This window comes from Scophthalmus maximus, chromosome 22 (genome assembly GCF_022379125.1).
Source record: "Scophthalmus maximus strain ysfricsl-2021 chromosome 22, ASM2237912v1, whole genome shotgun sequence".
Lineage (NCBI taxonomy): Eukaryota > Metazoa > Chordata > Actinopteri > Pleuronectiformes > Scophthalmidae > Scophthalmus > Scophthalmus maximus.
In genome coordinates this window covers 2,547,176-2,573,308 of record NC_061536.1, presented here as the reverse complement: position 1 = coordinate 2,573,308, position 26,133 = coordinate 2,547,176, and the positions used below count along the sequence as shown (strand labels likewise).

Genomic DNA, 26,133 nt, shown 5'->3' with positions numbered 1-26,133 from the left:
TCCTCTGCAGGCGACTCATTTCCATAACAGAGCACGGCGGCAGCCCGTGCGTGTGCACAAAGCGGCCTGGCTTACATAATTTAAGAGCGGAGCCTTCATGACCTCTACAGTGGAGATGTGCACTCACAAGATGATGAGCTAGGTCGTTTATATATGGATAATGCAACTATTTGCATAAATGAGTATTTTTCAGACACAGCAGGAACATCTCTCAATTTGTCTTTATTTCATATAGATATAGAAAATGTTTGGCACATTTCTTTTTAAGTACATTCTATATATATATATATATATATATATATATATGTGTGTATATTTCTCTGAACAATTGTAGGCTTCGATGACTTACCAGTCACTATCATTCACTGATAAACTGAAACCCAAAAGGCAATCTCGGCGCTTCTTCACATTCATCAGGAAACTCTTTATTCCATTGGCAAACCAAGAGAAAGCAGGATCCAGACAGGAAAAAGTCATTCCATTGTCATCCACCACTGTCTCTACTGTCACTGTGGATGCTGTCACCGCTCATGTTTGGGCATCATGTCTCTTCTGTCCACCACCACCACACCAGGCCTGCTCAGCTCCTTGGGGGACACGTCCGCATAAAACTCCGCCACCACCGGGCAGTGGTCTGACGCCACACCGCCCCATGACCAGTTATCTGGGATCCAGGGGTTAGTCAAGCCCTCCCGCACCACCACGCAGTGGCCTGTCGGGGGAGAAGACGGCAGAAACGTGAGACCGCATACCAGGCTCGTTATCATACCAACGCAGACGCAGTGTACCGGAGCACTTACACTCCGAGGTGTGAAAAGAAGGCTGCTGTAGCTCACATCCAACCATCGTGAAGCACAAGCTCGTTACAGATGGATGTGAACTTCAGCTTAGATTGCAGCCGGACTTTATTCGACACAAACAAGAAAGAAAACCAGGAATCACTGTACTGAAAAGTAGTCAGAAAAGCTCCTGCTGCGATCACCAGAGTTGGCATGTCGGGTCAGTCTTAAAACACAAAGACAAAGACTTGGGACTTAACTTGGATTCTAAAGACTCGACTGTTTATGAAGGAAATGTACACAGCTTTGGGAGGAAAATCTAAAGCTGAGTCATTTTAATGGTCAGCATTAAGACTCCTCAAGACAAGTCCCAAGTTACTTTAGATACATTCAATTCTACTCTTGATTGACTGAAGTCATTTGAGAAACACGTCTTGATTCACTGAACAGCATAATTTGACACTCAACTTGGACTTGGCATAAGACTTAATTTGGACTTCTCTCAAATTACTCAGGACCTGACTTGAACCCTTCTTGAGGAACAGGACTGAAGTTTAAATTGTCTCTCCTGACTTTGACTCGAGACTTGACCTGGACTTGTGTAGAATGACCAGAGACATGACTTGGAACTTTGAATAATTACACACTCATCTCAGACTCGTCTCAAATGAGTTTCAAATACCCTGGGGCTTCAGCTGAACTCGTTTCAACTGATTTTGACTTGAAGGTTGATTTGAACTTGTCTTCAGTGACCCAAGATTGAACGTGTGCTTGTCTCAAGTGACTTGGATATTGAAGTAGACTTTTCTCAATTGACTTGAGACTCAACTTGAACTTTTTCTTCTTTTATTTTTTAAATAGCAGAGACTTGATGTGGATTGGTTTCACCTGACTGGCTTGAGACTGGACCTATTGTGAATTTGTTCAAATTTCAAATTGAAATCCTAAGCTTTACACAAAACGTACACCTACCAGAACAGAGCTTCTTGAGGGAGCGGCTGACCCAGATGTTATCCAGGCATTGGGTGCCCTGGGGTGACCGGGTGCTGATGTTGGTGAACTGGGTGGATGGCACCAGGGCACAGAGCTTTTCTTTCCTCAGAATGTCCAGCTCCGAGCTTTGAGGGGGCGAGCCAAAATCTCCCAGCACCACCAACTCTTTCTCAGCTGCGGAGAAAGATGTGGAGAGAAATTGATACACATTCTCATAATTTACTGTATTTGAAGATTCTTATTGGTCGGACGTTTGCCGGGGCTATATTCATAAAGAGAATAATGGGTTTTTTTATTAAAATTTTTTTAAGAAATTGAGAAATTAAGACTAACTTATACATAGTTTAGTGAACCTTTTTCTTTGAATCAGCTCAAATTGTGTGAATTCACCCACAGTCTAGCTGCTGTACAATCTACAGCTGCTGATCTTGGCTCCGGTGTGACAGACTGACCTTTGAGTGTCTCCTGGATACTCCGGCAGAGGCGCTGACACTTGACTTCATCCGTGTTGTGGTTCTTGCCGTTGGACTCCCCCGGTGAGGCTGTGGCCTGCATGTGGACGTTCACCAATGTCAGTTCGTAAGAACCAACCTTTTTGGAAAACATCCACAACACAACGTAAAACATTTATTAGGACAAGAATAACACTGAGATGCACATGCTTGAGAACTGCAGGTTACTGTTAGCAATATGTGTGTTATGTATAATAATCTAAAAAACATCATAAGAATAATATGTTGGACACTTCCCAATAACCTTGTCAATGTTGGATAGTCATACTAGGACACTTTCTCTGGTTTTTCTATTCAGTTTGACCTTTAATTTCCATCATGTAATAATTATATAATCCATGTCATTTTCTCATGCTGGATGTCAAGTTTTTTAAAGAGAGACCTATGTTACGAGCCCTAAGCTTCTGACCTCTCATGTTTTATATTGTTTGCAGTATGTATATGTGCAATGCATTTTCATGTGAAACATTCTAAAATAACTATTATTACTATTATTGCAATCATTTTGAATCCAGATTGGTCTGATCAATTTGAAGGTAGACGGGACGTGAAAAGGCCAATGTCTGCTTGATACATTGGCAAAAACAGTTCATCTGAGCATTACAGTCTGTTTTGGAATTAAATCATGACTTACTGTAAAGTGGGCCAGGTAGAGGAAAGGGTAGGTGTGATTCCCATTGCCATTGACAACAGGGGGGTCCAGGACCGCAGCATCCTTCAGGTCAATGCCAGACGAGCTGTCCCACAGGAAACCAGAGTAGCTCGCTCCCTGGGAACAGAGGATCATGGGAAATGAAGTCTGATCTTTATTTGTTTCAGTCCGATCTTGCTGATTTACGTCACACCAGTCTCAACCCCATTACTAACAAACAGCTTATGACCATAGTTCATTGTATCACAAGGGTATCTATATGGACCATCCCTAGGCTTACTGAACTGAATAACAATCAAGCTGTTGTGTTCTAATTCAGGCCAAGAGGGGACAGTAAACATAATTGTGTATTTCTGTGTATGACCTACTTGATTAACAGCTGAATTGAGACTATTTATCAGTCTGTTATAGAGACGAGAAAGAAGAGCATTCCGTGAAATGCAAATGTGACTTCGATTTCTGACCATGGCTTGGGTGAGTGCGTTTCTACAGAGCTACTTTGACTGTATGAGTCTCCAGGTAATCCTCTCTGTGTTACAGAAAATCTAATTTTATACGTGTAGAGATGTATTGTAGATCAGCGGTCGCCAAATGAGTGCAGCATTCCCTGCTTGTCAAACAGACAATTTGGCAGGTGAAAATAATTCATTGAGGTTAAACGACCCTTTAGTGATCTCTGCGAGGAAACTGCTTCTTAGCAGCAATGAACACATGATGCTAAGAGGGAAAATATATGATTGTGTAAATTAAAAATGACGGTCTGAATGCATGAAACTTTCTACTGCATCAGAGAGGTTGGTGACAGAAAGAAACAGCCTAACCTGATTCACAAAGATAACTACATCTACCTACTAGCCCCTCTGATCTCACAAGTTAACATCTTGTCTGTTTAATCTGTACAAACAACAGACCCTGCTGTGAGGATTGATCTGTCAAATTTGGATGCTAACCGGCGAAGGTTTGGGTTTGGCAGATTTGGGTGCTTGAGGGCTGTTGATCTAATGTTTGTGGAAGTTGCTTTGGTGACCAGTCGTAAACTCAGCAGTGTGGCTGCGGTTGTCCGCGCCATTACGTCCAGTGGAAAAAAGAGAGACGTCAGCGCTGGTAAAGACTGCTGCCATACCTTGCTGGTGTGTCCGGTGGGTTTTTCGGACACAACACTTTTCCACAGCCCCCGTGGCCATTTCCACTTCCGTATGCTGGCCAGTGTTCCTTGGTTTAACTCCACACAGAACTGCAGCAGAACACAAAGACGGATAATATTGTCAGCATTGACCGCACTGAATTTACGTGTGTCTGTTTTAAAATGACAGTTATGAAATGTTAAATAAAGGAGAGCATATTTGGTTCTACACAGTAATATGACTGTAACCATATAGGTTATTGATGCTTTTAGAACAGCTCTGTCTGAGAAATATTAGAAATAATGTTGCTTTATGTCTATAAACACAGACCTGCAGATCGTGAGACACCATCAAGTGCCTTTCAGTGCCAAGAGGTAAAATGAGAATCAGTGCATGATATTGTTAACACTAAAGAAGAAAGAGAGACAGAAACCTAAAAGGATACAGCATGAAAATATAAAAAATGTGTCAGATAATTAAATACCAACACGACTTTATCTCTGCTTGTGTTTATAATCAGTGTGAAATACATGACACAGTGCAGTAGACAGGGAGTCTTTCCTTTAAAACAATAGAGTTCAGTGAACTCAAGTAGCCCCGTCTCATCTCGAAGGGGAAACACAGTGAGCGAGAGGAAGCCTCTCATGTCGACATCACAGGGAGATATTGCTCAACCAGTTTTGGCGTAATATTCTAAAAATCGGGTGAAGGCAACGTAGTGTGGAAATAAAAGAAATAGGAGGAAAGGACTGAGAGTTTTTCTTTTTCAAACAGAAGAACATGCTCATGAAGGCTCAGGTTGCTGGTGATCTAAATTTAACCTGGCGGGCTCCCTGTGGGACGCCGGGAGAGAAAGAGGGACCCCACCTACGTGCACACAAACACACACATGGGCTCTCCCTGTGACGCCCAGTCAGTGAAAAGCTGACACCGATTAATATTTAAAGAGAAATTGTGCAACAGTTTATTAATAAACATAATCGGCAGTCAATCAGCACATTTAGCATATCTTCTAGACTGAATACAGTGCGTCGTATCCGGATGTGATTATTGTCGTCTTCTAATTGCTACTTCCGGCAGGATAATGCTCGGTGTCACAAAGTAAAAATGTTTGTTCACCGATGGGGTATTGCAACCGGGTTGGCAAGGGAGGCCCCCCGAGAACGGGCTGATAACGTGAGTCCACAGCAAGGACAATTTGGTGAGAACCCCAATAAAATTCTGTGATCTGCCATGTACAGGAGACTGCAGCGACACCGTGGTCAGAATAACCCCCTCGGTGTAGGGCCCCCCAGGTTCCTTTCGCTTGCTGAAAACTGTATGCTTGGCGCGTGAACGCGAACAGAACAAGCGGTATCTACAGAGTTTGTGCCATATCCTGCCTGCCTCTTTTCCAAGCAGAGGTTGAGCTATACCCTCTAGTCTCTAGTTGAGTCAAGTTTCAAAATCATGCGTCCCCCACTACCCATCATGCAACTCAATAGTGTATTTTGTCAGACAGGGGGTTTCTACATCCTCTGTCTGGACGACTGATTAACATTCTTTCGGGTAATCGGTTGGCAGTGGGAACTTTAAACTGCATTGTCGTGGCTGTTCCTGGTCTAGCCCCCGGTGTTACAGTGGGACTCTACCAGGTGACTCCACCAGGTCTGGGGCTCACTGCCAGGACCTTGACTGCACGATGCGCCAGTGTCGCCCTCACCGGCTGAATTATGAGTCTGTTTTGTGTTTAGGTCAAATCATACTTCGTCCTTGTATGCGCTACAGGCTCAACGGCCCCTGGGGACTACGGCTGAAAGTACTGTACATCCTGTGAGGGAGACTCTAACCTCCTGGCAGTTATGAAATTATTTATTATGGATATTATTACTCACTCAGCCATGAGCCAGTGAAAGCAGGATGCAGGTCACCCTGATTGTAGTGCAGTATATCTCACTACAGCCTGAGATGACCTGACACATTTTTATATTGTAACAGTGCTTCGTTGTTAATTGTGTTATCTTGCTTTTTTGTTGCTCTTATTAAAGTGTTATCGGTGTGTGGGTTTCAGTCATGAGGACTACAGAGTGTTTTAAACCCTCTGCAGTTATCTGTCAATAAAATAGTGTGGTCGGGAACTATTTCTCGCAAATGTGATCCTGTACAAATTTGATTTGGAGTTTGCACCATTCAAGTACAATGTGTGTGTGTGTGTGTGTGTGTGTGTGTGTGTGTTGGACAAGGTTTTATTGACAGGGCCCTGTTAGACCCTTTTCAGTATGATTGATGGTGGCGTTGCAACCTAACGACAGACGGCGGGTTCCTAAGTGACAGAACACACACTCAGAGGACAACAGTCTAAACCCGGCACACACTCCGAGTGTGACTAATCTCGACACGTCTAGCAAACAACGTCAAACCACCGGAACTGAGATGTTCTCATCCAGTTGCAGAACAGGAACTAAGAGCTTGTTCGCTTGGATACTGCATCAACACATCCTCTTTTCAGAGTAATGCCGATAGAAACTATGAAATGTCAGTTCATCGAGCACAGTGATAGATTTATGTGCATTTGTGATATGCAGTGTTTGCTGAGCAATATAGTTGAAATCAATAACAGAATATCATTAAAGACATTTTCTAAATAATGAAAGTATTTAATTTAATCTATTTAATCTTAAGATCTGTCAATGTCAATGCCAATACATCATTTATTTTCCTAAGTTAAGTTCCTCTGGAAATTGGGTTCTTGCAAATTGTTGAATCTAATTCAATATAATTTTGATCATGTGTGTCAATGAAGTCTCCAGTGATAAACAGACTTTCAGATACTTTTTAGAGTTAGCAGCTCTTTAATGCTGGGTGCTTAATAAAAAAAAAATATATATATATATATATATATTAAAAAAAATATATATATATATATATATAATCATTTTGGAAAGAGTGATCGAGCTGAGAGAGAACACAGATGTTCACTCTGCAGGAAGACACACTGTAGGGATAGAGGATGAGAAGAGATGGGAAAACTGCCAGTCAACCAGTGTGGGAGGCTAGCTGAGTGAAAACACTGCTATGTGGGCAACCACTTCCATGTCCAGAGGTAACTCATCCTCCCACCAGCTCCCTCCCTCTTTCCAAAATACTCTGCTGCTGACCTATATTCATTTTCCACGGAGCTCTGATTTCCCTGTCGAGGCTCACCCTGGTATCCGAAACGAAAGACGACATTAGGCCTGTGAAAGCAAGCGCGTGGGCTGAGCAGCAACGCATCACGCTGCTCAGAGCGGCCTGTTGAACTCTGACCTTTTTTTTTTAAAACTCAGGCCGGTGTTCACAACAGACTGATGCGTCAAAACCTCCGTGTATTAATGCAGGCGGCCTACTTCTGTGCTGAGCAAGAGTAAATGCGCCTTCATGCCACACCTACTGTGTATTCGCATTTGTGAGTTAATACTGTGGGGTTTTTTCTGTGCATCCATACTGACATACTTGGCATGGTTTGGATATGAAAAGCTCCAACCGGTGATCACAACGGACTGAAACAACACTAACCTCTTGTACTACCCACGTTAGAATCATGTCAATCAGTACGGAGAGTCTACAGGCTCAAAAACCAATCCCAGAATCACCATATTGCAAGAGGCTTTTACTAAAGACTGACAAAGAAGCACGGAGATGGAAGGAGACAACAGCTGCTGGAACAACTTAACATCTGCAAAGACATGGATGCAATTTAAGTGGTCAAGAAAATGTTTGAGTGACGAGTGCCAAAATGTATCCTTATCTGGATGTGAAATGACTTAATTGGTCATATTACACAATCCTATACACATGCTACTGCACAAATACGCATACATACAGTACGTTCCCCCTTTAAGACCATGATTTACAAGTTGAAGCATGTCACAGATTGCGCCATCATTTTACAGTATAGCTTTGAAAAATTACAATTTGTGGAAACAATTTCCAGGTGAACGACGGAGTCTTGTCATTACAGTGAGGCTGCGATGTTTGGTACCGACGGGGCCGTACAGGGACCAGAAGTCGACTGAAATCACAACTTTTCTCTCTTTTTTTTCTTCTTTTCTGTTTGTGAACCAAATGAACAAATAAAATACAGTGTTAATCAGTGAGGTTTAGAGGGGTAGGTGGGTGTATTTTTGTATACTTTGGTCAGGACCAGGCTTTATGCCGTAACAGAGTGATGAACTAGAAGCCACTCTATGCCGTTTCCTTCCCTCCACAGCAGGAAAGTATACCCTCCGACCCATAGCAACTGCCGACATATTTATAGTAATGAAAGCACAGGAGAGAACTAACACAGGTCAAACCCAAATGTGGGCCTGGAAATAGTTAACACTCGGGAGACGGAGACACACACGCACACACGGAGCGAGTGGACGGACAGAGGGAACTTTTGCATAACAGCGACACATTAAACAAATGGGGGAAACACTGAGCGACCGTTTTCTCAGTGCGTCTCCCTAAACCGTGAGTCATCTCATTTACAAGACTGCATCAAATCAAAGCAGGCACTGGCACATACAGTACAGCAGCAACAGTCCCAATCCAAGTCAGGGAACAGTGGGGTGCACATCTCTACTTTACCTTATCAAGAGCCTCCCTCTCCAGAAGGTCCTGCACGGCCAGTAACTTGATGCTGGAAGCAGAAAGAGAGAGAGGATGAGTTTTACATTATATTTACATTGGGTTTTTTCTCTCTTCCATTTGCCTTTATATTACATGATACCGATACTATAAAAGTTTTTGATCATAGAAAAAAATGTGGAGGGATGATTGTCTGAATTTTGACCACCAAATTATCTTCTTTGAGACTTTAGCAGGTAGACTGTGCAAACTTTGTTGAACAGCTGCCAGTATAGGAATGGTTCATTTTTGCATATATTATACATTATCCTAAATAATATATGTGTGCATAAAAAAAAATGAGTGCAAAAATCAAATAACAACAAAGATTTCACATCTGGCTAAGGTGGAAAAATTGGTAAGGAAAAAAAGCTACATTTGTGTCATTTGGCAGGATGATTCTATTTATTTCCACAAATTCTTTTGGGTCAGTCACTTCAGTGACATCATCAGTAGGGGAACTTACTAATGGTGTGTTCACACCAAACGCAAAACGCAAATGTGTCACGCGCCGAGATAACATACAAGGTCAATGTCCCTAGTCAAAGTCGCCGGGCAACGGGAATGACGTGAATGACACGACTCGCTTGAGTTAACTATTTGAACTTGGAGTTCAAATATTTAACCTCGAACGCGAAAGATTCGAGCGGCGCGATGTCACGAAAAGCCAATTCGCGTCGAGATCCTCCCGACATTACTGGCGTCCGCGTCAGACGGAGACCGGGCAGATATTCTCGGGTTGTGTGGCTATTATTGATTCTCCAGCCAAGCGTGTTGTGTCTACATCTTGTTTTGTAATAGAGCGACACTCAAAGTTGTTAAAGTTTGCTATAGTGAGCAAACATTAACATTATCATAAGCTTCTGCTACTACCAGAACAAGCCAGGCTGGGAAACCCCTGATGATTTGTTTTTGCTTTTTTATTTTTATTAGGATGGCTGACTTATTTGCTCTTTCAAATTCATAGTCCTATTTCATACCTGCCGGAACACTTCCATACATAACCCATTAAATTCACTCAATCCTGACCTGAGATCATTAAACAGGAAACCCAAGGATAAGACAAGAGACAATGGCAGAAAAAAAAACGCCGCACCAAAACAAACTCAAACATCATTAAAAGTCATAAAACAGGAGGAAGAGATGCGTGTCGGCACAACCCATGCTGTTTGATTAACAGCCGGCTTCTCTGATATGCAGAAGTGCAACGAGCGCTAGTCTGCACCACGGATGGAGATGAGAATCGCCGGGGGTCCAAGACATTACCCTCGCCTACAGCTATCATGGTGTTATATGGTTTCGGGGAGAGCTGTCACTGAAAGTTGTGCCTCTACTCCAGGACAATGGCGGTATAGTCAGCAGACGGTATTTACTCTTACACATTTAGCAGGAACTTGTCTTCCCAGAACCGAACTCCTGGTCCTCTGAATAAAATGCACAAGACTTTACCCAACCAGTTTCGCAGGAACTGCATCCAGCTGACGACACGGGGAGGTCTAATATGAGTCAGCTGAGGCTTTATAAGGAAACAGTTTTGTGAGGGTGAACTGAAAGTTTTCCATTTGGACACATTTGGTCTGCTAACTGTTAACGGGCTGGAAATATACAAATACAGCAATGTCACATGAGTTTTTTGAATTTTTTCGTTATCCTGTGCACAGCAAAGAGGCACAGCAAACACCAGTTACTGAGTGTAACTGGCCAAACTGGATCCTCGTCATTCACGGCACGTAGAGACCGGGCGGATTCCGTGTTTTCCAAACTATCCGAGAGCTGAGAAAGATCGGACTAAGTCTTACCGCGGGGAGTTTGGAGGAGGCGGATTTACAGTCCAATAAACATTTATCTGTTTGGTTTTCAAATGATTTTCCAGACCAACAGTCAGCACAATAAAAGGCAATGAACTTCTGATGGGCACGCCCTATAGTATTCCAATACACATAGCACACACACACACACACCCTCAGCCCAGGCCGAAGTCGCATATGCCGAACTGATTCACTGTGGCACAACACGGTGAAATGAAGTGGCTGGCAACGCGTTGACCCGGTTCACCTCTAACCTACTAATCCGAAATCAGCCACACATGAAAATCACGTTGCATAACAGTCTTTTCTGTCCGCAAAGTGCCGCTGCTGCCGCTGGCATTGCTGGGGTCTCACATTGACCCGAGCCGAGTGCAGCCGCTCCACTCCGGCTCGGTGACAGCGCCAGCATAAATGTACTGTGTAATCTGTCAGCACTTGTGAAGGAGAACGAGGGCGAGTCACAACACAAATCCCCGACATGGCTGTACGCGTCACTGGCTGTGAAGCAGCAAAGGGCAAATTCAGTCATGAGGAGGAAAGAGAAACATGTCACCGTTGCTGCGTTCGCTCTCTGGCGTTCACACTCCAGAGTTCTCAAGCCCCGGAAATTGAGACTTTTGGAAACGATGGCGCAGACGCCCACTTCCCGTGGAGGTCACGACATTGCCCCCGGGCTCTGACCGCGGGGCCACGTTCCGTAGGAAAGCAAACGGCACCAACCTCGGCCACCGGTGGTGGATGCAACACGGATAACGGATTACAAGCTTTGCTGGTCTTGTTCTCTTTGTGGGCATTTTGTTGTGCAGTGGAATTCCATAATTCGAGGAATCTGAGACATAGCCCGTTGGGAACACGCATACCCCAGTGTACGTTAATGGACATGTGATGTGTGTTTTCATGTGTTATTAATGTGGAGGGAGATTATTTTTGATAAACTTAACTGCTCATCCGGAGATAGATGTGTATGAATTCAGGTTTTACAGAACAACATGGCGTCGTGTCATTGCCATTGACGTTGACTATGGACTAGGGGCAGATCCCACGTACAGTTGCCCTAGGTATGCAAGGCACACCTGCTGAGGTCTGTCGATGAATGAGGCGAATACAAGAGTAATTGTTTTTTGCTGAGGGCGGTTTCACTCTAACCTACTATGACAGGCTGCAACTAGATGCGACTTGTAATTAATCATGATACTTGGAAATGGGACAGATTGTGTCAACCAAATAAACTTGTTATTACAGTTATTTTGTAACAAGGTGCTGCAACAGACGACTGTTTTGATGCCTATCAAACAGTTCACCAAACCAAAATTATTAGATTTGTTTTGAGCGGAAGCAGGCGAATTGAAGATGAAATGTCCTCAAGGGACTTGGGTTAGGGTTAGGGCTACCCCATGTTTGACCGCGTGGGAGTTCTACAGCCACATTTTTGACTTGTTCCAGGTTTGTACATCTGAATCCTTGACGCAAAACCCTCCCCCGTTCACTGTGACTTGAATTAGAATGAATCACAGCAGCTGCTGATGCATATTCAGCACACCACAGCCAGTACAGTCAGTTACAGTAGATCTAGATGCGTAAAGATGTGCTGGCATGATGTCATGTGAAAAGCATCTTTACAAGTGACAACTTTGTTGTCGTCACAAGGCTCAATGATGAGCCAGCCAATCATACATTAAAATCATAAGACAAGACTAAAGCCAAGGTTCATCCTTTGGGGAGCATGAATCAATACATTCATTCTTAATGCTGGTAATTACATCATGGAATACTTTATTTAAAGTGTTTTGACCAAAGTATAGGGCTAGAAGAAAACTTATTAATTATGGAAAAACAGACCGGGCTTATCCTCTGGGAACCATATCTATATATATTCAGATATTACAGAGATTTTGCAGAGATTTTCACCAAAAACTATCAACATGATTAAGAATGAATTATGAACAACATCATGTCTTCAAGTTTTAATGAGCAGTGTATAAATCCTGCTGTTTCAGGGGTCTTAAATAATTAGAAGGTACTGTATCTGGTATTTGGCCACTGGTGGCGCTGTAGAGCAATGTTTTTTGAGTGGGTCCCCACTCACAGGTTTGTCTGATCCTCACACACGGGTGCACATGCACACTTGTACCTGTTGTACCTGTAAGCACGTGTGGGTGATGATATTTATACATTCCTGCTTTCCCACTGATGAACTGTTAGTGGTTGTAGCGCAACACTGAATGTAAACATTACAGGCCACCTTTAATTCTTAGTTAACTTGTCGGTGGACATAAGCCAGTGTTAGCTCATTGTTGTCCATTAAAAAAATGAATCTTTGACAGCTCCTTCAAAAAATGACCTTCACAGTAGGGGCAGATTTGTGCTTTGCTGGCCACAAGTCATTTGATTGCCAGTTGAAGAATGTTCTTTCCAAAATGTTGGTGCAGCAGCAAATTTGCATGAAGCCAATGCAAATTGTAACTTGGCAACACAACCGAGATATTTCACTGTCTGATACGGCAGCCATCGGAGAGCCCAAACATTACAACCACTCACTCATCTCATACCGAAGTGAACAGGCAGAAATAAGCAGGCGTAAAGAAAGAGAGACAAATCATTATGGCCAGGAGCCAGGGTCGCAGGCTTACAGAATGTGACAAACCACAAACCAGACACAGGGTGCTGGGGGACATGCCGGAACAGGTCTGACCCGCGGCGGCTCCACCTCACAGCTCCCAGGTCTTAAAGGATCTGCTGATAACATCTTGGAGCCCGATTGCACAAGGCACCTTCAGACGTCTTGTACAGTAAAACGCCCTCCGTGGTTTGATGCTGTTTTGGTGGCGCATGAGGGACCAACAGCTTATTATAGGACGTCATAATCATAATGTTTTGACTCACCGGTGTATGTTTAGACCAGATGATCCAAAGACTTCAGACAGCGCAGACTTAATGACTTAATGCAGACTCTCCCAAGAAACCTGACAATGGGACAAAAAGACCTTACGTAACAATACAACGGACTCTCGGAGACAAGTAGGGCCAATTCAATCAATAATCCTTACTGCAGTTTTTTTTTTTTTTTTTTTTACTGCAAAACCATCTATTTCTACTGCTCAGCCGTTCCGCCCCACTCTGCTGAACTTACTGTACGACAAACACAGAGAGCTGGTGAGATCACAAGCAAGACACATTGCCACTTTTGTGATCTGCGGGCCCACAGAGACAACAGCCCAAGAAATGCTAAGTAAGATTGTAAACAGACTGCGGGGACATGAAGCCTGATCTGTCAGTGTCAACGTAACAACGCAAACGGCTGTCAATGTTATGACAGATGTTGAACAGTGAAAGTCTGGGCTATATGCAAAAACAGAAACGCGACACGATCGAGCTAAAGTGCGAGTGTCTGATTCAACGTTTGGCCGGCTGAGGCACATCTAAGGAAACACACTCGCACGGGGTTGCATAATCAGAAGTGACAAGCGGAGGCAGCAGCGCGGTGTAGACGACCTTGAACGTGAAGAACGCCACTGAGGACTTTCCTCCGCATTAGGAAAGGGACCAGAGGCTGCAGTTCCCCACAGCAGCACACAGTCAAAGAGCAGGATGTTCTACTGTCTAAATGTAATCAGTATTACATGCAAAGATTTAAAAAAACATTTGTAATTCAAATGCCTTTTACAAAAAAATATTTAAATACTGTATAATGAGTGCAAGTCGAATCACAGGAGTTTTCTGTACTGCAATTATTCAGGTTTGTTTGCAAGTCAAACAACAACCACACGGATGCACATACGCACGCACGCACGCAGATTATACTGTCTATAATGTATGTTCATAGAGTAGTCTTCCTTTTAAGTTGCATTCATAATTCATGCTCGCAACGGATGTAAGATGTTCATTTAGCGACGCTATGAGTGTTTGGATCCTGCTCGTACAGAAATTGAACAGAGAGGTGCATTCGATCCATGGAGTTTGTTTGATTTTGTTTGCAACCTAATCACAACAGAGCTGGATTCAATTCTGTTCAAATCCAAAGCAGCAAGCTAACATATCTTTTTAGAGCCTTGTTTTATAATCAAAACACAGGTTTTCAGTGGAGTATTCCTTTTCAGATTTACTACTCAGATTAGCTTCTCAATTTGGCAATGTCTTTACTTGACATTAATCTATAATTCTGCGAACGCAATGCTTCTAAAGTAATGTGTCTTTTTGGTTTCAATCCTGTTGATTAAGAGGGAGCTGCACAATTGAGCCGAGTGAGTCAGTTTGATTTGCTGCGTTGTGTTAAAGTGCTGCTGCAGGAGACGAACTAGCCCACATCAGCTTTGTTGAGCCGAAGAAACAGGGTTGGGAGCCCGGCGTGGGCTCGAGAGTCCGAGTGTAGAACCCCGACTTGGACACTGTAACGTGCTGCGCCAATGGAAATTTCCACATGAGCAACCAGCGCCCTGCGTCAGCTCAGCGCAGGGCTCCTGTGCAGCACCCCGTCCTCGTGACCTCAGCACCCCTGCTGGCCTCAACCCCTCGGGATCCCCCTGCTGCATGAGAGCGATCCCGTTCACCGACGCCGGTCTGTGTGTGTTCTCTGATGCTGTAGTTATGTCTGTGTGGCGGGATTATAAAGGAGTGTGTGGCGCTCCTGCCTAACCCTGCGCCAGGATTATGAGATGCATAATCCAGGCCTGCTGGGACTGCATGTGCAGCCCACAGATGTTGGGAATATCATCTCTGCAGTCAACAGGCAGACTTGTAGGCATAGATGTTCGCAGTCTGGGTCGCTTACCAAACCTGGGAGGGGGCTCTGTAGTTTAAGATCCAAAAGGTGCTCTGTGTAGAGCTCCCTCGATGTGATCACTGTAAGCAAATGAGATCACGGCAGCTTTGTCGCCGCTTGTTATTCTCAAAGGTACGAAAATAAACCATGCCCGTGTGTTAAATCAGCTGCTTTCAGACATGCATTGAAATCCGGACATTTTCCTGGACTGTATGTGAGGACAAAGTGTTGCCCAGGACAGTTTCTGGAATCTTTCCTGCAGCCCATGTGAGACCACAGCAGGAAAACCTCCAGACGATTCTTGGCGGGCCAATGGGTGCACAACCCAGGCAACCCCGTCGCCTGAATTTCCCAGAAATTTCCCTTCCTTGATTGTGTAAGATTTCCCAATCAATCTAAACAGAGTGCAGGGCAGAGATGCTGTACTGTGCAGAAGATGATGTCCAGATGTTACCAGCACACATGACCTGATGACCTGGTGACCTGATGTCCTGTGCACTGTTCCCTTACTGCGGTCAGACATAATGAGAATTAGATTTTTACATTTACAGTTCTTGACAAAGGTTAAAAGTTCTTGGATGTTTTCAGGAGAAGTGCATTGGACAGGAGTGTATTGTGTTAGCAGTGGTATCAGAGAATTAGGACAACACAATTTTGCATCTATACGTAGAGATCCCGCAGGTAGGATTTTTGGAGTTGTTCCGTGTGCTACAGTAGACTAGATAATTCGCTACATAGCCTGCAAACTGGGGTTTGCATACCATACAGTAGTGACATTGAATGTTACATGCAAATATGTTTGAAATAAACCCGATTGCCTATATGTTGAGAGAAGGCATCGCTCCCGCTGATTAATTCACTGATATTTCTTCATGAACATCAACTTCAATCAGTGAGACTGAGCAAAATATCGAAAGGTTATGTGAAACAGGCAGCAATGGAGAAAAAAAAATATTATACAATAAATTGGTTATGAGTCAGCATACTAATAGAATAAACTGATCTGTGTGAATGCAGCCATTCAGAGATTCGGTCTAGTGGTTTCATAAGCTCATATTCTCGGGAAGTTTAACGACAAGCTAAACAAGGAGCACAAGCAAATCTGATAAACGGTGCCATGATTACCAAGACAACGCCTGTCCCGCAAAGAACAGGAACATCATTATGATATAAGAGGCTTTACTGGCTGCAGTGTAAACACAGCAGGTTGGGCTATCAAGGGCCGTCTCTGCTAACAACATGAAGGAGTGGCGCAGATATGAAATGTGTTCACCGCTCTTCTCTTCATTTCCCCTGGCCTTCAGTCTGTACAGTAGCTACAGAAGCCTCTAGTTGGCCAAAAATGCGAACGTGATCTGTCGGACACAGTAATGAAACAAAACTTGACACAAACCCAAACAAAGCCACGATCCAGGATGAGACAGCTTTGGTCTCTGTGTCTGGTCTCTCTTTCCTTTCCCCGTCAGTCGGCCCTGTTCTGAGAAACTACAGCTTTGCTTTTAGTTGGAACATCTCCACGCTGTGTGCCAAGTCAGCCGACCATCGCCTGCAGCTCTATCACCAGCCCTGTCAGCAAGGTCGGAGGTCGACCACAGACACAACACTGCTGAAGGCGAGACCCTCTGGACTCGACGGGTCGACGAAATAAGAGGGAAAACAAAAAAAGCGACCTGGAGTAACCTTGCAGCTTTAAGGCTCAGCTTGTTCAGGTCGTGAAACTGAAACTGTTCCACCATCTACACGCTAATTCCACTTTGACTCGTGTGTCACCATGAGGGAAAATGAAGTGTGCTCACAGTATCTTTCACAGTGATGTGACGTAGTTGTATTGAGCAGTTATTTGTTTGGTTAAAAGACAAGGGTTCGTAATCAGACCCTGGTAGTGGCTCCGCTCAATCAACAACAGTGTGACAGTTTTTATTATTGACTGGAACTGTGGCTTTAAGGACAGTGCAGTATCGTATTGTTTTCGTGACCGTTTGGACTCAGTCATGCATCACCCCTGGACAATTGTCCGATCCCAAGGACAATTGTGCAGAGGTGACGCGGGAGCAAAGGTTTGACCTTCTCTCTTTACCTCTCCTTAATCATCCCTGACATCATTTGCTTCCATCATTTTTCATGTAAACAGCTATGGCTTCAGCTAACGATTATTTTCACAATCGGTTAATCTGTCGATTATTTTCTCGATTAATCGATAAGTTGTTTGGTTCATAAAATGTCATAAAACGGTTAAAAAAAATGTCGATCGTGTTTCCGAAACCCCAAGATGATGTTTTGTTTAGTCCACACACCAAAGACATTTAGTTTACTGTCACAGAGGAGCAAAGAAACCAGAAAATCTTCACACATAAGAAGCTGAAAACTACCTGAACCGATTATAGAATTAGTTGCCGATTAACTCAGTAGTCGATTACTGATCTATTAATCGATTAACTGTTGCAGCTCTATAAACAACTGAGTGCAACAAATGCCATCCAGTAGAGACTTTCGAAAAAACAGGGCCATTAAATGGATATTCAAACGATGCTGCGTCTCTCCCATCACTGTGAAGGGTTTTCACTCTACCTTCCAGCGGGGCCTGTCTGGTAAAGTACAAATAATGTCAGCATTGGCTGACAACATTATGTGCGAACCGATCCTTTTTCTCGCACAACCGGGCCCTTGAATCGCCTCACGCCACCTCACAGCTGTCTCACGCCCTCTGTAAGAGTTGCACAAGAGCTCAACAACAACACCACACACAGCCAAAGGTTTCCTGGCTGTGCCTGCAGAAGAACATAGTGGAGAGAAATTGATCAACCGACCCCCCCCCCCCCCCCCCGACACTGTGCGAAAATAAGTTGCCGAGTAGCCTCAATGACTAAATACATGAATAAAACTGATTGGCAACAATTGCACACTTTTAGAATTTGAGTCCTGCAAAATTTGCAATCAGAGGCCCAAACACTTGCCTCTGAGTCTGACTTAATTCGAATTGCATGAATTAGCCCCCTGCATTAGCCGCGACAGTTCGAATTTGACGGTCGGACTGTTTTGTTCCCAACAGCCAAAGCACCAGCTGCAAGTCCACTTCTTTCTGTTATTCCCCTCCACTCCCTCTCCTCTTTCCTCGCCTCAGAATTTCTATTAGGCAGACACACCTATTAGACCACATCTATTAGGCAGGTGACCGGTCACCTGACCGTAATGTGTGAGCACACACAGTGAAGCTCACTGTTTAATGTGCCATCTGTTTACTTAAAAATGTAAAAATGATGAACCCGTGGTGCCAAGGGGAGTTATTCAGTTAATCTCAATTCCTCAGATTTTAGATAACAGTGAATTCCACTGTGTGACGCAGGAAGAGAAGCACCTGAGTGGATGAGAAAAGTCTCACAGCAAACATCATTCAGAAATTCCTGGAGTAGATTTGACAGCGACACTGCTTTTCACCACTGCGGCCACATTGTCTCGGAGGCAAGTGAGGCGCCGTCAGCTCACAGACCACAGCTCGGTCCGTATTGACCCCGTTGGCTAGTGACAGCTCTTTCACTTCCCTCCTGCCCAGTGTGTGAGGCTGACTAAACGCCGTCTTAATACTAACATCAGCAGGCTTGGGAGGCTTTGGAGGCTGCGCGCATATTGCGGTGTAACCTTCGGTAAGCGGGAGTTCATTGAACTCTAAAAGCCCTGCGCTTGTGCCTGGAGGAAAGCCCAGAAGTGTGTAAACTCAGCCGCGATCTTGTGATTGCTAAAACAACAGAGGCCGGGCTGTGCAAACACACGGCATCTCCTCGACGGCATCCTTCTCCATAACAATGATCCCTACATCGCCATTGGTGTTGCTACCAATAGCTTGGGAACAAAGGAAGTGGGAGGCAAGAGTGAGGGGCTGGCGCCGAATGCAATCGGACATTTCTTATCAAAACACACACGACAGTCACGCCCTGTTCAAATGGATCAGTCATGTGAATGTCCAGGTGGAGCTTTATAGGTGCCCCAATAAAAATGGATGACTGTAACTCCTGTCTTGCTGTAGCTGATCAATTTTCTCACTTTTAAAATATAACAATCTTACTTCCATCCCGGAGGGATACTCCAGGTGTGTAGAGGAGAGAAAGTAGTCAGAGTATAAATATACAAAAACGTCCTTAATTTCACATTATTCTTCATCAGGTTTTTTTTCGCAGTGACGCCAACAAACCCTTTTCAAAAGGGACAACATTTCATCATTTGAATGGTGCTTCGCATTGTACCGCGAGGCACAGACGCAAGCAGGTAAGCTGAAGGCAACACAAGCAGACACGGCGGAGAGCAAACATGATGCAGAAAAGGAACAGACACAAATGTCAGACAGTGCAGAGAGAGTCTAAAGCTGAGAGTGGCAAAAGTACAGTCGAGAACCCCTCAGAATAATGGCTAGCCTGGGACCCAGACATTTTCGGGGAGCTCATTTCGTTTGCTCTGCCAGACTGCGTCTGGATCCCCTCCATTGGAAAGTGATTTCCCACCAGCAGAAATCTTGCCGGTCCAATCACAACCGATCATCTGATAATGGGCGGGGTTTATACCATGAGGTGGAGGGAAGCGACTCTTGTAAACAATGTTGTCGTTGAACGAGCATTTGGCTAAAAGTACCGGGTATTTTCAAATGTGCCCCACAAAAACAGCAACACTCGTTCGCGGACATTGTGGAACCATCATCGCAGGCATCTCCTCTCTGCATGTCTCGTCACAGACGTCACGTGATTCGCTGTGCTCACTGGTTGTACGTCTGTCCAATTGCGTCCGGAGGCATTGTGGTCTGCCTCTTGGGAATAAAAGATGAACCGAGAGGTCCCAGATTTGATCTCATTTCACCATTGGTCTGGCTACGCCAGGCTAGATAATGGCTACTGTTGCAAATTACATTACATTCATTTAGCAGATGCTTTTCAATGGCCTCAATTTACACAGTCAAGAAAAGGTCAAAAGTACTGTGTAGCAATACCATTATCTGGATTCTGGACATGAGATTTTGGTCATTTCACACAGGTACTTCAATCCCATTTGTCACACTAGCAGTCAAGTGCAACACCATGAATGCCTTCGAGGAGAGGCTGCCTTCAAAGATAGCATCACTTGTGTGACCGATTGTGTCGAGACCACAAGGTCGCATCAAAGACAGAGATCAAGGATGTGACTGCGATGTGAGGAAGGCCTGTCGTGATATCAAAGTATACCACAGCTTTAATTCATCTTTCAAGTTCTAGCACCAACGATATCCCTCCAGGTGCTTCACCTTCAAGCCTCAGCATGCATTCGACATACTAACGTAGTACAAAGTGTCATACTGAGTGATGTAGCTGTTCGGCCAGGCGAAAAGTCATCGAGAGTGACGGAGATAACAGTCTCTCCTTGAGAGCTTTCTTGATCATGCGCTTATCTATCCATGTAAAACGATGCTTTGAGGGAGAAGTTCAAACCCTAACTACTTGCATGAAGCATCCGGTGTGCACTCTCAGAAATGCTTGTCAGATAGTTTATCGGCTGCCTCCCAACCTCCACAAACCCCTTTGCCTACACACACACCTCTCTCCCTTCGACAGGGCAAACTGTGTCCAACTCCAACCCTTTCAATAACTTTCCGAAATTAAAAATCAAAACATCAATCACACTGTGGTTGGAAAATTGTGCTGAGGTGCAGGAGGAGCCCCCCCCCTCTCTCCTTATTAATTCCTGACATAATTGTCTTTGTCATTTTTCGTACAAAAACAACTGAGTCCAACAACATCTCTGTCCTGTGCCTGCAGAAGAGCATAGCGGAGATAAATGAGCTACCTATTAGACCTATTAGTCCTATTATAAGAATGCAATTGTAACGTGTTAGAAAAATTGCACCTACCACTGTAAGGTCCTGCTAGTAGAGTAGGAGCAAATGACTGACTAATTACTTGATTGACAAAAGAAAATAAATGGCGACAATTTGCATAATCAATAAATAATTTCAGTCACTTTTCAAGTGAAATGTAATGAATCCATCGTCTTCAATATCCGAATTTTGCTGCTGTTCTTTGTCATAAGTCACAGTAAACTAAACATCTTTTTTTTTTCTGCTGGTCCAACAAAAGAAGACATTTGTAGAACCTTTTACCGTTTTCTAACATTTTAAAGGCAAAACAACTGATTGAGAAAATGTGATGAGTTTAATCGGGAATCAAAGTATTGGTCAGTTGCTTAGCAGTGGTGTTGTCAGCCAGCAGTCTTTTGCTATAGGAGAGAAAGGCACACAATTGATCAAATCAGCACTTTACAAGAGTGAAAAATCACTCAGATATTTTTTCTCTGTTGGATTTTACACGAAATAGCAGAAGGGCCTCGGATAACTGCTAACTACTGTATTGGTTGACTAAGAAATTGCTAAATGCCCTGTAAGTGTAGAGGCCCAGGGAGCTCAACACCCTGCACCTTGAGAAACAAAGAAACACAAGAGAGGAAGCTCATTCATTTGGATTCCTCTTTTGTGTCCCCTTGTCGGAGCACTCGTCCATGTTACTTGCAGTCTGTTTGGTCTATATTGGTTGTGTTGTGAGAAAAAGAGGGGAATGCATGCTGCAGGAGTCAAATTCTGCTTACGTTGCCAGAAAGGTCTGACACGGGTCTGACATGGCTCGGACACCTTGTAGAACATGGTCAATGAGATAAACAAACAACCGATTACTTTAATGACGTCTGAATGATTTTTGTAATGACGGATTGGGGAATAGTAACTGAAATCCTGATTCCGTCCCTCTAAGTTTCTTTTAAGTTCCACTAACTCATTCATGACCACAGGCGGATGATTCACTAGCGGCCTCGAGCAACTTTACTGTTGGGGTTTTTTCAACTTCAACATATTCAAATAGAGTCGGGTATGGCAGCCTCACCATTTGCCTGAACAGAATTGGGCTACATAGCAGAGGATACAAATTTCACTGGCAGGGGATAGTTTCAGATGTGACGGCACATTCTGCACAGACTGCCCCCTCGTGACCCCACCCGACCGAACCCTCCGCCAGCCTTCCATGCAGCTTGAGGCCCACCGCCCAGGCGGGATATACCGCACAGCTCCAGGCCGATGTAACCTGGTGGCGACAAGACACTGAGAAACTGTCGGTCACACCCTGCGCAAGAAGCGTGTAATATGTACAAGCAACAAATTGAAGACACTGAGACCATGTGAGAAGTCACGCGAACAGATAAAGTAACTATGTTAAGTAGCGTTTCATACTGAGCCATTACGAGCCGGATGAAAAGGGGTGAGGGTGGGGGGAGGTGTAGAATCCCGCTGATGTAATCTCACCATTCACCGACTGTACAACTTCACACTGCTCTCAGGTCTATCTGAGCAGGTGAATCTGAATTCAAAGAGGCCACGTCTCCCGCTAACCTGCACAAATGCTGCATTCGGGGCAAAAGGCGCCGTCTCCGTCTCTTCATTTTTTGTGTATCCAAAGAGTTAGAGATATTTTCATCACATTTAAAAAAAAAACTCATCCCCGTTACAATAAAACAGGTTCACTCCCAGAAACCTGCTGCTTTTCTTGCTCTGTGTGTATTCGACACTGCTGCATGCTGCAGGTTTCACTCTGGTCATAATGGTTCCATCACAAGGTTTCACTAGAAATACCAATTCTCAGACCTGAGTCAATTAACAGTGGGTTGGGAAAAGAAAAAACCAAAGTGTTTTATTATTATTATGTTATAAATAGGTTCATTTTGTGAGCCAGAGTCATTGAGTTGGCCATGTTCTTTTCTTTCTACCAGTGACTTTGAGTTCAGTTGACTCTTATTTTGCACATTTGCACAATTCAAAGGCCTTCCTCTCTAAAACTGTGGTGGACCCATGGTCAGATTGACCCGTCTCATCAATTTAAGTGCACACCAAGTCAGCAAAAAAACCAACAACATCACACCCACATGATGGAACCGAACTACATGACCGTGGGTTTTCTGCGTCAGCTGATTTCATTTGGGAACATGCACTGTGTGAGCACAGCCTGAATTAAAATAAGGTTTATAATTTTGATTTCGACATGGAGACACTCAGCAAGTAATGAGGCATAACCTGCTGTGGGTGACATTTAGAGGTTAAGCGTCACTAAGAAATGTGGATCCAAGTAGTGGGGTGTCCTGTTTAAGAAGTTCATTCAACCCTGCACCTAAACTGTAGCTCACTCGCTTCCACTCCTGGTATCGCAAATGGTTTGCATTCTGTCTGTGTGAACAATTCAGTCAGCTGATCACTCCACAGCACTAATCCAGAATGTTCTAGTGTGTTTATTTGAAACCATCCCCACATGTGGCTGCAGCAGCAGCTGCAGCAGCAGCACTCAAAAAACACTTTTGAAAACCTTGACATAACATGGTCACTTTTGACTTTGGGCACACCATGACACAGCCCTGTGATGGTTTCCACCAATCCCACCTTTTTGTTCAAGCACGAAGGGCAGTGATAAGCAGTGCAAGTTGCAGGTTTCCACTCACTCGTTCTCCAGCAGGGTCATGCACACCACCTCCTTGACCCCGGGGTTGTTGGCCTTGTCGCAGGAGCAGCCCTGCAGGCTCCAGGTGGCCAGGCGCACCACGGGCTTTCCGTCCCGCAGGCCCGGCGGCGGCTCCACGTCGGGCCGCGCCGACGGGATCTGGGTCGGCCCTCCGGGCGGGAGGTCCAGCTCGTCGCTGCGGAAGCTGAGCGAGGTCGGGCTCGGGTGCGACCTGGTGGTGCCGGTCGGCCCTCCGTTGGTGTTGGTGGACGGCGCCCGGGAGCGCGCCACGTACACCTGGAAGCGGATCTTGTCGAGCAGGGAGCTGTTGATGTGGCTGACCCGCACCAGGTCCTCGATGCTCTTGAACGGGCCGTGGTCCGCGCGGTACGCCGCGATGTTCTTCGCCGTCTTCTCCGTGATGCCCCGGATGCTCACGAGCTGCGCCGGCGTGGCGGTGTTGATGTTGATCCCGGTGCAGGGCTGGTGCTCCGGGTCCTTGCGCAGGGAGGACGGGGAGTGCTGGGACGAGCTGGTCCTGCTGGAGACGCATATCTCCAGCTTGATCGCCTCCAGCTTGGTGGCCCCGATGCCGCTGACCAGGGCCAAGTCCTCCACCTTCTTAAAGCCCCCGATGCAGTCCCGGTACTCCACGATGTTCTGCGCAACCGCGCGGTTGACCCCCGGGAGAGTCATGAGCTCCTCCTCGGTGGCCGTGTTGATGTTCAGCCGCTCCTGGTTCACCAGGATGTGGCCAAAGTTGCACGCGGCGCTGAACTTGCGCTTCCCGCAGCTGAGGTCCGCGGGGTCCCTGGGAATGGCGCGGTGGCAGCCCAGGCTCCCACCCATGGCTGCGGCGGCACACCGGTGTGCGGATCAGTGCGGACACGGAGGGGCCACGGCGGGGAGACAGAGAGAGAGAGACAGAGAGAGAGAGGGCTGAAACGCGACCACGGCGCAGAGAGTGACAGTCACACACACCTTCGACCATGTCTCGCATTGAGCGGAGGTAAAGGTGATGTCACACTTGGGGGGCTACGCACCATACAGTGGCGGTCCTCGGTCCCGCGGCTACATGCTGCGTGTGCCCCGGCTCGGGAGTGTCGCCGCTGTGCGCGCAGCCGAGGCCCTTCTGTGCGTCCTGGGTGGCGGACGCGAGCTTACATACACACGCCCCGCTGGGAACTTTGCCCTCCAACAGACTGCTGTGTCCCCGGCCACAGGTCGACACGCACGCACGCACTCGCACACGCACCATCTTTCCCAAGTGGCACGGGTTCAGACAGGCACAGACCGGAAACTGTGCCACGAGTCTTCAAAATAACAGAAAACCTCACGTTAGCTGGTGCAAATCGTCCCGAGGATAAATCACGCACACACACGCACACACACACGCTAAATAAAGAATACATATTATGATTTTCATTGATTGACATTTTTGTTTCATTTCTACATTTATGTCTGCATCATTCCTTTATGTTCATATCAAAGGTTCATTGTACATCTATCTCCACATGTCATTTCACATGTATTCATAACGTTTGTTTCCACATTTATAATCACATCCATTACATAAGACGTAATATTCCAAATCCATTGCTAATCTAATTTTCTGAGTTAAAAGTAAAGGTACACATTTTCCATTTAACACGCCAATCCACTATTCGTTCATCTATGCATTTACTTTTATTTTTCATTTATTTTATCCCGTCTCTTTTTTCCCGTGTTGATCAATTCTTCACGATACAGGAATACTTCATAACCTTTAAATTTAACAGTCACACATGGAGGGAAATAATGTGGGAAAAAAATGTGTGTCATCGTGTAGGTATTAGTTATCTTTATACATACGTACTGAAAATGTTTGCATTTATTTATGTGCCTGAAAATAAAGGAATGAGTAATTTGTCAACCAGGCTTTTATTCTGAAATGAGACACTCGCCTACTGGTGTAGTTCTTCCTCTATCAGCAACAGCGGGAGGCGTGGCTCCAGCCATGGCAACCGAATGTTATCTGTGACCATAAACTGCATCTAACAAGTCTTTCTCTGGGACAGGGAGCTGATTACGTGCATGTACATTTTAATAAAGGCTATATACAAAATTCAATTTGGTGGTGATGTGGTTAATATTACAGAATTAAAGTATGCCTTGCCCTTTGATGTATCAACCCAAAGCATGTCTACTGTCAGTCAGGTTAATAAAGTTTCCTTGGAACAGTGGCGCAAGGCAGAGCCGGACTTGGGAGCCTAGCAGCGGCCCGATATGCCTCTGCCAGCGGAAGGGAGAGGCAGAGGTTGGTGCAGGAGGAGGTGCGAGCTTCAGTCGAGGCAGAGCGAACCAGCAGAGCAGTGACCATGCGGCAGCAGGGCGCCTGGATGAAGTGGGAGC

At 45.0% G+C, this 26,133-nt stretch overlaps 1 protein-coding gene across 2 annotated transcripts; it reads right to left on the bottom strand.

The window, feature by feature from the left end:
- Nucleotides 1–203: 203 nt before the first annotated feature.
- On the bottom strand, nt 204–25,005 carry eepd1 (endonuclease/exonuclease/phosphatase family domain containing 1). Of its 2 annotated transcripts, XM_035620130.2 has the most exons (8): nt 24,786–25,005; nt 23,744–24,593; nt 8,651–8,702; nt 4,060–4,170; nt 2,919–3,053; nt 2,225–2,363; nt 1,752–1,946; nt 204–712 (listed from the first exon to the last, which is right to left on the bottom strand). In XM_035620130.2, the coding sequence occupies exons 2-8, from the start codon at nt 24,589–24,591 to the stop codon at nt 522–524; spliced, it is 1,671 nt and encodes a 556-aa protein (XP_035476023.1). In that variant the 5' UTR covers nt 24,592–24,593; nt 24,786–25,005; the 3' UTR covers nt 204–521. The 2 variants fall into 2 exon arrangements, with proteins under 2 accessions (XP_035476023.1, XP_035476022.1); XM_035620129.2 differs by having other exon boundaries at nt 23,744–25,005.
- Between the last annotated feature and the right edge of the window lie 1,128 nt (nt 25,006–26,133).

Coding starts and splice junctions, on each gene's coding strand:
- eepd1 (XM_035620129.2), bottom strand. CDS start 24,591: ATGGGTGGGAGCCTGGGCTGCCACCGCGCCATTCCCAGGGACCCCGCG. Junction 2,364..2,918: donor TCTACCTGGCCCACTTTACA/GTAAGTCATGAT, acceptor TTTTCCAAAAAG/GTTGGTTCTTACGAACTGAC. Junction 713..1,751: donor CCTCAAGAAGCTCTGTTCTG/GTAGGTGTACGT, acceptor CTCCCCCGACAG/GCCACTGCGTGGTGGTGCGG.